Consider the following 13163-nt stretch of genomic DNA (forward strand, 5'->3'; position numbering starts at 1 on the left):
GCTGCATACCACCACTCTGGTCCCAGGGTCCCCGGCCGCTTCCTGATCAGAGTGGGGACCAAGGTTGTGATGTGTGACATTGGCTCAGCCAGTCAGCAGCCGAGGCGAGACCCCATTATGGCCGCTGACTGGCTAAGCGGACCTCACACGTCACCTGGGTCCCCCACTGAGAAAAGGAAGCTGGGAACTTGGAAACCAAACCTTTAGGAACAACAATACTTACCAGTCTGCACTCCACCAGTGTCCTCCTCTGTGTCTCTGTTGTCCCTTGAAGCCAAAAACCTGCTCAGCCAATCAGTGACTGAGGGGCAGCTTGCCTCCATATAAGTATCAGTGTAGTCATAGTCATGTGTCTGATGATTGGACACGATCTCTGCCATACTGGATTCGCACCAAGAAGTTTGCAGGATTTTTTGTTGTGTTTCTTAACTTTTAAAGGGCTTCTAAGTTTACAATTCGCTGCAACGAAATTTACTTTTAAGTCCATAGCAACTTGCTGAGTGGTTTTTCTACACGCACAGCTTGTTTTGTGCCATTTTTGGTGTTTTTCTTGGTAAATGACGCATGCTCTGTGTACGGTGTTTGTTTCTAGCATTTTTCCTTCCTTAGAGATTCATGAAAGACTTGCTAAATGGCTGAAAAATCTGTTTTGAATGTTGCAAAATATAAATTGCACAAAAAAATGCCTGTAAAAAAAAAAAAAAAAAAAAAAAAGGAAAAAAACACATGAAAACATTTGCTGCTTTTTATTTTTAATAAATGGAGATTTATTAGGGATATATAATTATAAAATAAAAATAAAACCCTCCATGATGTAAGTATTGTTCTATGAACTTTCCAACACATTTTCTCAACATGTTTAATAAAATTTTAATAAAAAAAAAGTAAATTGTGTCCGTAGTATTTAACCCTTTCCTATCCTTAATGGTGTATGACGAGTATACTCGTAATGTATAATTAAAATGTTAATGTTATATTGGACCATACAGAACTAATGGGTGCTGCTTTTTTTCCCCAATTTTTTAATAAATAAAACAATTGCTTTATATTCTGACTTTATATTTAATATGTTAGACATCAACCTAGCATGTCCAGTAATGGTGAGAAGATGCCATTTCTAGTGAATTCTGTCTTACTGGTTGGAAAGGTAAATAGCAGGAATCAAGTAGATGTCACTGAGCTACTGAGCATGTGTGACTACCGGCAGGGGGCACATTAAAGGGGTTATCTAGTGCTACAAAAACATGGCCAATTTCCCCCTACTGTTGTCTCCAGTTTGGGTGGAGTTTTGAAACTCAGTTCCATTGAAGTAAATGGAGCTTAATTGCAAACCCCACCTGAATTGGAGACAACAGTAGGCGGAAAAGTGGCCATGTTTTTGTAGCGCTGGATAAACCCTTTAAGCTGTGCTGTTATGTCTGCACCTGTTCAGTCCTCTGCCAACAAATTCTGGTTTCAGATGGTTTAGACTGTATATTGATGTATTGATGGACAGTTGCCTATTCCACTTATATCCATTCCCTGCCAGTCTGTGTTCTGTGTGGTCTGGATGTCAGAGGGCCGATCCAGTCATGCCCTGTACCAGAACTCCCTTTCTTGTAGCTTGAGCTGGCATTTCATATTGGATTTGATTGTTTAGTATTCTGACCTCTTTGCCTGTCCTTCTTACCTCTTTTTTGTCTGTTGTTTTTGTATTGTTCGGCTATCTGCAGTTTGCCCTGTATTTGCCTGACTATTCTTTATTGTGTTTGTAAATCTTTTCTCATTTGTGTGTTTACTGACCTAGTGAAGGGACCACTGCCCAATTGTCGCCGACTCCTTAGGTCAGGCTGGAAAGTAGACAGCATTTTTTTTGCTGTTTTAATAATGTTTATCCTTCCCGGGAAAGCAGGGAAGCAGTATTACAGGGAACTGTATTACCGGAAATTAGCAATTGCCATCAATAATGCCGATCCCTGTACTAGTTAATATTTAATAAAACAAAAATTTGTTCTAAAAAAGTTATTTTCGTTGTACAATAGCTTAATTAATCAAATCAATACTTTTGCAATTAAATGTACTGTTAATTAAAGTATAAAGTATTAATTATTACATTGAGCTGTATTACCGGCAATAGGAATTGCCGGCAATAATACAGCTTCCTATAACTGTTAATATTTAATTAATAAAGCACATTTTCGTTCTAATAAAGCTATTTTCATTGTTCAATAGCTTAATTAAAACGAATACATACTTTTGCAATTAATATACTGTAATTAAATAAATAAATATATATACATTTATTTATATATTTATTTTTTATTAACACTATATTTAATTGCACAAGTATTGATTCATTTTAATTAAACTATTGTACAATGAAAATAACTTTTTAGAACAAATCTTTGTTTTATTAATTAAATATTAACTAGTACAGGGATCGGCATTACTGCCGGCAATTGCTTATTGCCGGTAATACCGTTCCCTGTAATACTGCTTCCCTGCTTTCCCAGATGCATTCCAGAGGTGTTTGCATCACTTTCTAAAGATGTGTTGGACTTGGTGACCTTCGATTCGTCGAATCTTGATTTCCAGGTCCTAAGGATTTTTTTCCCCATAGACTATAATGGGATTCGATATTCGATCGAATAGCCGAATATTGAGAGCTATTCTAATCGAATCCAAACGAATTGAATATTTCACTATTCGCTCATCTCTACCTAGAGCTATTCTCTTGCAGGTGAATAATGTGACTGCGGTCACTGATTTTTTCCTCGTAGGATTTCAAGTAATCCGAAATTTAAGAAATGTCCTCTTTTGTCTTCTCCTGGTGGTTTACTGGGGGCATGTTCGGCCTTTGGGGTGTGCGCAGGGCGCATCACCCCATCAATCAAAAGTGGCCACCATCCAGTGAACCCAGTGGAACCCCCTTTTTAATATCGGACAGGCCCACTGGAGATGCAGAAGAGCCTCCAGTGGGCGTCAATGGCTGCAGGGGCGTCCGGGGTGAGCGCCCAATTCACCTCTGTGTGTGCCGTTTGCATGGACATCCGGCACAGGCAGCATCTCCGATGCAATGCCTATGCCAGAGGAGAGGGGAGGAGAGGAGCGCTGGGAGTGATGCTACTGCGGTGGAGCGTGTGTTAGGTCAGTTTTTTTTCTGGTGTGCAATGGGGTCTTTACTATGGGGAGAGGACATAGGGGGCATTACTATGGGGAGAGCAAATACGGAGGGTGCATTACTTTGGGGAGAGCACATGAGGAGGGGGCATTACTATTGAAAGAGCTCATGGGGAGGGGGAATTACTATGGGAAGAGCACATGGAGGGGGGCTTTACTATGGGGAGAGCAAATTGGGGCATTACTATGGGGAGAGCACATGGAGGGGGGCTTTACTATGGGGAGAGCACATTGGGGCATTACTATGGGGAGAGGTCATGGAGAGGGGCTTTACTATGGGGAGGGGAGAGGACATGGAGGGAGGCATTACTGTGGGGAGAGCACATGGGGGCATTACTATAGGGAGAGTACATGGGAAGGGGGCATTACTATGAAAAGAGGACATTAGGGGCATTACTAGCTTTACTATGGGGAGAGCACATGGGAAGGGGAAATTGCTATAGGGAGAGCACACATGGAGAGGGGGCATTACTATGGGTAGAGCTCATGGGGGCATTACTATGGGGAGAGCACATAGGGGGTATTACTATAAGAAGAGCACATGGGGAGGGGGTATTACTATGAGGAGAGCACATTGGGGCATTACTAGCATTACTATGGGGGAAGAACATGGGGAGGGGGCATTACTATGGGGATAGCTCATGAGGGTCATTACTATGGGGAGAGCACGTAGGGAGTATTACTATGGGGAGAGCACATGTGGGGACATTACTATAGGGAGAGCACACATAGGGAAGGGGCATTACTATGGGGAGAGCACATTAGGGGGCATTACTATGGGGAGAACACATTAGGGACATTACTATGGGGAGAACACATTGAGGGGCATTACTACAGGGAGAGCACACAGGAGACATTACTACGGGAAGAGCATACGGGCCATTACGATAGGGGACTGCACAGAGGGGACCACTAACTATAGGGGTTGGGGGGCATTACTGTAGGGGATAGCACAGAAGGGGGACACCTACTATAAAGGGCTTCACAGAGGGGCCAGACTACTATATAGGGGCACAGGGGATCTAACTATTATATGTGCTGGAGCAAGTAGGCTAAAATGCAGATTCTGGAGAGAGGATTCATGGCCAGGAGAGGACTTCACGATGGCCCAGGCAGAATGTGAAAGTGAAAGAGTCTGATCAGAGAAGAGGCCCCCTGTGAGTCACTGGTTGTAACTACACTCTCTTATAGGGTCTGTGATGATAGTGGTCATGGTGTGGCGGTATTATGTAGTGGTATCATTGGGGATGTCTTTCTGTTTTGTTCATTAACAATGTTGTAAGATAACTGTGTATGTATAGGGGCACGTGATACTGTGTGGGGGCACTTGGAAGAAATTATACTGTGTGTGGAGACTTGTGTGCCCTTAAAGGGTTTTATGTGGGAAGTAAAAATGACTAGTAGTGCACTAGAGCACACTACATTCTGGCCTCATATCCTTCTAGATTCTGGGATTCTAATTGCGCTGTGTCTTGCGAGGTGGGGGGCGCCAAAAGAAAATTCCGCACAGGGCGCCATCTACCCTAAGGTCGGCCTGGACTGGGGGACAATGTGTTGGAATCTCCTGATCATCACCCTGGTCTCCACCAGCAAGATCCTCCACACTCCACACTTGTTTACTTCTTTGTATATTTGTATTTTGTCAGTCTTGGTATTCAGTTTCTTGTGGTACTATTTGCTTTGTGTTTGTCTTTTGCTTGATCAGTTAAAGAGAACCAATCACGCCCGATTATAATTTTTTTAAATTCCTCCATGTAATCTCATTTCACTTTTAAAGAATATTTGTAAATATAATTCATTAATTTTCTGGCCGCATGCAGAGCAGTGGGAAGGGCTCCCATGGGCCTTTGCCCGCCGCTCTGTCAGTACACAGTGATCTTGCGCTATACAGTGTGAGAACGCTGTGTATGTCTGTCCTAACTGACCCTATTAGTTTATTCATGAGGATACAGACTGCCTTTGCATTTTGTATGTTATACTTTACCTAATCCTTCCTAGCGGTATAGTAAGGCCGGGCGCCACCATCTTGATGATGTCACTTGCGTTCCAGCAGTGCGTTCAAACAATTGGAACGAAGGTGACGTAATCAAGATGGCGCCCGGCCATACTACACCATTACAGAGGAGTAGGTAAAGTATGAGATACAGACTGCAAAGGCAGTCTGTATCTTTATAAATAGAATTAGGGAAACATAAACAGTGACAGTTACATTTAGATGATAGGTTCTCTTTAAGTAAACTTTACTGTTTTCTGTAAATAAAAGGGACACCGATCACAATGTGGTTTTGAGGGCACTTTATACACTTCAAAATTTCAACACCAAGATGTAAAGAAGTGAAATCATGGAGATCTCAGGATAAACAGACAGTATATTAATACTATGGAAATGGTTAAAAAGCGGAAAAAAAAAAAAAAAAAATTAAAAACATCTTGATTTATTTAGTATTAAGGGTGAGCACTGCACTCAGAAATACATGCACTCACATGACATGTGGCATTTATTCACCCTGTAAGGATTACCGTGGTACTTAGCCCTCTATGTAGGTATCACCCTGTAGGTAGCCCCTCTGGTACTAGTAAATAATATGCCCAATATGCTGAAGGAAATCCTCTAGTAGGACCCACATCCAAAAAAAATAAAAAAAAGTGATTGGCAGGGTGGGATGACAAAAACTGTGAATGCTCATTACACCTAACAGCACCCAACAGCTGGGGACCCATCTTTTACCCAGGTTTGCTGGGTGCTGATGTACGCCACGGGTTAGACCCCCAGCAATCAGCTTGGTATCCCCTGTTCATAGGATAGGGTTGAGATGGCATTTCCCCTTTAACCATCACACATGGACTGTCTGTAATGATGTTGCATTTAGGGAGCGGATCATCTACAGGCTTTCCTTTTTGTGCAGTTCATCTCCTCTTCTTATTTGGCCATTTTCAGCTGATACATTACTATTCTGATGATCTCTTCTTATCTAATCTACACTGTATTTCTTTATTTTTTTATTATTCTCAAAATGATCTGATATTATTATAAACAATTTAGTCATTTCAATGAAATTAGAACAAATGACACTCTGGAGATATCCTCCCTAGACGTGTGTTACCTGGCAGCTTCCCTCCATATCCTATATAAGTATGAGTGTAGCCATAGTCATGTGTCTGATGACCGGACACGATCACTGCCAACCTGGCTTTACACCAAGTATTTTGCAGCAGTTTCTTGTTTTTTTCTTGCCGTTTTAATGGCTTTTTAAGTTCACAAAATTCTATGCTACATTAACGTCCCTAGCAATTGGCCGAAAGGACTATGTGCGTAGTGTTTATTGCTCCTGTTTTTTGTTTGGCATTTTTGGCGTTTTTCTCACTAAATGCGGCATGCTCTGGGTATGGTGTTTTCTTCAGTTTTTTTCCCCTTTGGTTTGAGTGTCCTAACAGTCTCGGGGAGATTCCTTAGAATTAAATTGAGATGTATTAAATAATTTGAAAATGAATATGAAGAACCAAACCCTACATGATGTAAGTATTGTTCTGTCTTGTCATGAACCTTCCATACATTTTCCTCACTGTGTCAGAATTTTTTTTAAAAAAGTGAAACGTCTCCATACTGTTTCTTGTTATATCGGATGATAGAGAGCTGATGGCTTATGCTGGAGTCCATTAGTCTTTTTATTTTTTTTATAAAACAATTGCTTTATATTTGGATCAGTGTATTCTTTCTTATTGGTCTAGAAAATAGCAGGAATCAAGGAGATGTGACTGAGCTACTGAGCATGTGCGACCACCGGCAGTGGACACATTAGGGGGCGCTTCTGAGAATTAATCAGAAAGATCCTCAAGGGGCATATTTACAGGGATCTATCAGCAATATCTGGACAAAGAACTATGACTTTTAAATCTTCTGTCTTGTGTGATCTAACAGAGTGAAAGAACAATGAATAAAATTTAGAAAGTAATGGCGCACTATGGTATATGGTGCTATACTATGTGCTATCAAAGGTTGTTACTACAGATTTTTCTCCCAGTTTCCCAGGACTGGATCCAGATTTTCCATATACCTGGGGTGGAGCAGCAGGGAGCAGCATGGCGATCAAAGGCAGTCGGTGTATTAGCGAAGTGCTGAGCAAACAAAGCACTTTGCTTTGTTTGTTATGCAAATTCACTAATCTCTAATAGTTATATTTATGCTTATTGCACTTTATTTGTGAATATTCACCTATGCTGCTGTAATATTGCATAAGAGGTGTAAGCATTGTATTTGAAAGAGAAATTTGCACTTATTGACACGTCTATGGCTTGCAGCCATTTTGAAGGTATTCCACAGATGAAAGACTTTTACCTGTTGTACCTGATGTTCAAGTAAAGTGGCTGTTGAATGACAATACCTAGTCTACCTGTTAGCTTATTACTATTACACCTCACTAACACAAAGGCAGTCATTGTATTCCAGTGATCCACCGCTGTCCACAGCTCTCCTGGATGAAGTTACCATTTCTGGCAGCAGCATAAATGTCATTTCCTGTTTTAGAGCAAGGCACCTGCCTGACTGTTAACTCGCTGTGTTAATTTCACCCAGGAGAGCTGTGGACATCGTGTACTGACACACAAAGTGACAGGACAGGATTCACAGCTACACAGCTTACTACATTCACACTATCCTCTATTTGTCCCTGACCTAATAAACCCTTATAACCATTTCTTACCCTGCCTCTACCTATCTTTGCCAATCTCTCTCTAACTAGTCTATATATAGCCAAGGAGAAAGTGTGAAGTCGCGGGGGAAGGGTGCTTTAGGTATGCCACCGGCCTTTTTCTGTAATGTAATGTACAAAGTTTGACCGCCATTTAGGATTGGGTTTGTGCAAACTTTTCAAAATTTTGGTTAGTTGCCCATACAAATTTTTGCACAGTTCGGAATGAATCTCATTTTGGAAGTTCGATTCAATAAATTCTACTTACTTTCATTACTATAGAGCAATTTTCTTGCAGGTGAATAACTTGACTGCGGTTTCTGAGTTTTTCCTCTTAGGATTTCAAGTCAGCCAAGATATAAGACTTTCCCTCTTCTGTCTTCTCATTGTGGTTTACTGTGGGACAATGTGTGTGAATCTCCTGATCATCATCCTGGTGTCCACCAGCAAGATCCTCCACACCCCAATGTACTTCTTCATCTCACAGCTCTCCATCACTGACATCTTATTAACATCAAACATAGTCCCCAACCTGCTCCACGTCCTACTGAATAATGGGGCGACCATTACTTTTCTTGGTTGTATGACTCAATTTTATTTCTTCTGCTCCTCAGAACTAGTTGAATGTCTCATCCTGGCTGTTATGTCTTATGACAGATATGTGGCCATCTGTAATCCCCTCCGGTACTCCTCCATCATGACCAGTAGACATTGTGTGATATTGGCCGCTATTTTTTGGGTTTCTGGATTTTCTTCTGTTTTAGATTATATCAGAGCGATTACAAAGCTGAATTTTTGTGGACCAAATATCATTGACCATTTATTTTGTGACACCCTGCCTTTACTAGAACTTTCCTGTTCTGACACCTTCCTTGTTCACTTGGAGATGTATGTACTAAGTATTCCCTTTGCCTTTATTCCAACCATAATCATTGTAGTGTCATACACGTACATTGTTTCAGCAATCTTAAGGACCCCATCAAATATCAGTGGACAGAAAGCCTTCTCCACCTGTAGCTCCCACCTCATTGTGGTTTCCGTATACTATGGGACGATGTTCAGTGTTTATGTTGTCCCAACAAAAGGACGAACCCTCTCCATGAGTAAGATCCTCTCCCTGCTATATACTGTGTTTACTCCTTTGGTTAATCCCATTATATACAGCCTTAGGAATAAAGACATTGAGAAAGCCGTACATCATAGACTACATAAGCGGGTAATCTGGTAAATTACAAATGTTATTTACATTACTGAGAATGACCCTACAGATATGGGGGACATCAGCTTAACTGTTGTCCTTTATTTTATCTGGAAAGGTTTCATTATCCGCTTTCTGACATGAAACGTTGGATACGAGTGCATGGGGAAGATCTGCAGCTAACACTGCCATAAAAGAAATAATATGCTCTCAACACCCTGCTCAGACCTGGAAGCAGCAGGGGCTTCTGGGAGGGGAGCAACGGTATGGATGCATACTGTTGCTCCAGTCCCAGAATCCTTGGCTACTTCCTGGTCTGAGCGGTGACCTGAGTTGTGACATGTGACGTCTGCTCAGCCAGTCAGCAGCCGAGGAGGGACCCCGCTAGGGCTACTGACTAGCTAAGTGGACCTCATAAATCACAACCCGGGTCCCTGCTCAGTGGCTGGGGACCCGGATGCCAGAGCGGTGGTATGTGTCCACCAGTGCTGGACCAGGGAAGGTAAGAGCATGTTATTCGTTTGGTCGTCCCCCTCCCCAGCACTTTCTAAAAATGGGTCTGTTTGACTTCTCCTCTAAATGGGCACTGTCTTAATAAGTAACCTATCATAGTTTATTTATTTATTTTTATTTTTATGTAAAAAGAAAAAAAAAAAAACATCTCCAATCTCCTCTAGTTAAACCAGCAGGAGAAAGAAAGATCAGAGCTGCGGCAGCATAAAAGATTGGTCTGTCATCCCACTGAATGCTGTGATTGGTCAGTGATGCTGAATACTAATAACAATAACAGATTAGGCACTACTCTGATTGGTCCTAAGACCAAAGTAATGACTAGAGGAAGTTTTCATAAGTTCAGTTCAGTAGGTTTTCATATTTTTGGCATAAAATTCATGAATTTGGGAACCAAACCTTAAGGAGCATTGATACTTACCAGTCTGCACTTCCCCAGTGTCTTCCTCTGTGTCCCCTGAGGGAGAGCCCCGTGGCTAGTGATTGGCTAAACAAGCTGTCCCTCTTGTCTGAAGCACTAGCCGCACTAGCCAAGCACTAGCCGCAGCTCTTTCCCGTCAGCCAATAATTGGTTGAGCGGGCTAAAGGCAGCTGGACAAACCAGAGACACAAAGAAAGACAGAGGGAGTGCAGACAGGTAAGTACACCATTTTTTTCCGTGCAGCTGCCATCTTGAGAAAATTTGAAAACGAAGCTTGCAAAAATCTTTTCAAACTTTGTTGCGGATCCAGCTTCGTTCATCCCTAGAAGTCACACTCAGCTCTCTTTGACAGCAATCGCTACTGAGAAAGTTCAACAGATCCCGTCACTCCAGCAGCTAACCAGCCATCCCACTAAATGAACTCAACCAGGTTCAATGGTAACAACATTTCAGACACATATAGAGTAAGGAGTAGAAAAAGGAGCTCTTCTCCCTTTCGGCAATCATGTTGTGGTTTATTAGTAGTCAAACACAGCGTCCAAACGGGCTCAGAGCTGATGTACAGCGTCCATGGCACCCCGGCATGCCGCTCTGCCGCAGATGTAAATGAGTGAAGCTCCTCTCAGGCAACGTTAGTTCTCATTGGTGTCCATTAGCAGGACTCCTCCTGTGCAGACTAGTATAAGATGTCATAGTTAAGTATGTTTACTTCTTTGTTCCTTGCTGAGCATGCAGCGCTGTCTCTGTAATTTTCTTGTGGTATTTTTCTTTGAGGTTTAAGGTAGTCAGTGACAGGAAAAGCATCATGGCTGTGGGGGTCCTGATCACTTGTACTGACAGGCAGGTGTTAGCCACTTACCTCCATCCTGTTGGATCTGCTCTCAGGCAGATTCTATGCACAGATCGCCGATAATACTGATCAATGCCATGCTACAGCAAAACACTCTTCAGTATATGCAATCAGAGCATTGCATATGTAAGTACCCTGAGAGACTTATATATGCAATACAAGATGTGTAAAAAAAGAAATAAAAAAGTTTACACGTAAATAAATAAAAAAGTTCACACGTACCATATCCACAGATTTCAAGCTGCGAGTTTGCAGCGAAATCTGCTGCGAATACCTTCCCAGTCATTCAATTTTAAGACATACTCGTAGTGGGATTGTCATCCCGCTGCGAGTATTGAAAAGGCAGCCCCCTTAACCTCCCACGGCCCAGTACATACGTTATCGGGTCCCCGCTCTGGCTTGCTTTGGGGGCTCCTGTCGTCTCCTGGCGCTCAGCCAATCAGTCAGGCCAACTGAGATCAATGCTTTGTATATAATAGAGCACTGGTCCATCAGATCAGTGCTCTATTATACTGGTCTGCAGCAGACCAGATGCACTGATTGCTGAGCCGAGATCAGCATCATTCCGATGCTGAGCCCCGGCTTGCTCAGTGGAAGGGATCTCCCTCTGTGATTGCATCGTGGGGGGGGGGGATCTCCCCACTAGACACCAGGGACAGGGGGCCAAAAACTATTTAAATGCAGCTGTCAGCTTTGACAGCTGCATTTAAATAGTTAATCAGCCGTGAGCGGCAATCAGCCGCGCCGGCTAATACCCGGCTAATAGCCCTCTCTGTTTACCCTTAACGGGTACCATGATGGGTATACTCATCATGCGTCATTAAGGGGTCAATAAGTTTTAGGGATTACCACCCCACTCAGCAATACCCACCTGGGCATGCTAATGAAGAAGTTATTCAAGGGGTACGACAGCAAAAAAAAGTTTCTTTCCAATTAACTGGTTTCAGAAAGTTATATAGATTTATATAGTAGTTTTCTTCATTTTAGAAATCTTGTCTTCCTGTACTCATCAGCCGCTGTATGTCCTGCAGGAAGTGATGTAGACTTTCCAGTATTACACAGTGCTCTCTGCTGCCAATTCTGTCCATGTCAGGAACTGTCCATAGCAGGAGAGGTTTTCTGTGAGAATTGGCTACTGTTCTGGACAGTTCCTGATATAGAGCAGAGCATGGAGAGACTACTATCTCTGTCCAACTACCTGCTGTCATCCTGCTCTCTCCTCCACAAACAGCCAACTGGCCACCTCCGTTACCGAACCTTCTTATATAGAGGTGCTGACTGGACGGGCGCTAGGGATTATGGTTAATCCCTTTCTCCCGCCCAGTGACGCTTTAGACAGCATGTGTAGCCGCCATTTTGTTTTTTTGCAAATTCACTTTGCTTGTCTCTAGTAACATCCCTTTAACCTTCACACATGGACTATTTGTATGTAAAGAGGTGACAGTGGTAATAAAAAAGGGACCAGATCAGCTTTAGGCTTTCATTTACTTTTTTTTTTTTCTACTTTCTAGCGCTGTTCTTCCTATCAGTCTTCTCTTCCTATTTGGCTGTTTTCCTGTGACATTTTTCAGCTATTACGTTCCTCTTCTCATGATTTCTTCTTATCTATTCTACATGTTAGTTTTTTACTTTTCATTTTTCATTCCCAATCTTTTTGTATAAAGAGAAAATGATGAATAATAATAAGTCTCAGACTGATGAGATATTATAATAAAAAATTCATCAGGATACTCCAGAGGTATAGACTGGCTATCCTTCCTAGACTTGTGTTACCTGGCAGCTTGCCTTCATATCCTACATAAGTATCAGTGTAGACGTAATCATGTGTCTGATGTCCAGACGATTTCTGCCACCCTGGATTTACACTAAGTATTTTGTATATTTTTCCCCACTATTTTAACAGCTTTTTCTATGTCACAAAATTCTGCTGCTAACGTTACATCAACAGCACTTTGCTAAAAATGTCTACATGGTATTTTTCACATTAGCTGCAGCATGCTCTGCGTATGATGTTTTTCCATGTATTTTTCTTTCCTTAGGGCAGCAATAGACGGCCCAAGATTCACTGTACAGAGCCTATTAGATGGCTAGATAATCGTGCAGCTAGGGCTATAAATACAGTGGTTTGCAATAAATTAGAATATCAACAAAAAGTTATTTTTTTCAGTCATTTAATTCAAAAAGTGACCTCATATATTCTATAGAGTCATTACATACAGAGTGAACTTTTCCAAGCGTTTATTTCCGATAAAGTTGATGATTATGGATTACACAAAAGTTCATTGCTGAAGAAGCTGGCTGTTCTCAGAGTGCTGTATCAAAGCAGATTAATGGAAA

General features: G+C 41.9%; 1 protein-coding gene across 1 annotated transcript; it reads left to right on the forward strand.

Moving 5' to 3' along the window:
* The first annotated feature begins 1087 nt into the window (after positions 1–1087).
* LOC138785288 (olfactory receptor 1J2-like) lies at positions 1088–9075 on the forward strand. Its single transcript, XM_069961100.1, has 2 exons — positions 1088–1147; positions 8146–9075. The coding sequence occupies exons 1-2, from the start codon at positions 1088–1090 to the stop codon at positions 9073–9075; spliced, it is 990 nt and encodes a 329-aa protein (XP_069817201.1).
* The last annotated feature ends 4088 nt before the right edge of the window (positions 9076–13163 follow it).

This window comes from Dendropsophus ebraccatus, chromosome 1 (assembly GCF_027789765.1).
Source record: "Dendropsophus ebraccatus isolate aDenEbr1 chromosome 1, aDenEbr1.pat, whole genome shotgun sequence".
Taxonomy (NCBI): Eukaryota; Metazoa; Chordata; class Amphibia; order Anura; family Hylidae; genus Dendropsophus; species Dendropsophus ebraccatus.

Bases quoted from the DNA above. Each gene is read 5' to 3' on its own strand.
- LOC138785288 (XM_069961100.1), top strand. From the start codon at position 1,088: ATGTCCAGTAATGGTGAGAAGATGCCATTTCTAGTGAATTCTGTCTTA. The intron at 1,148-8,145 runs GTAAATAGCAGG...ATTTTCTTGCAG, and splicing joins CTGTCTTACTGGTTGGAAAG to GTGAATAACTTGACTGCGGT.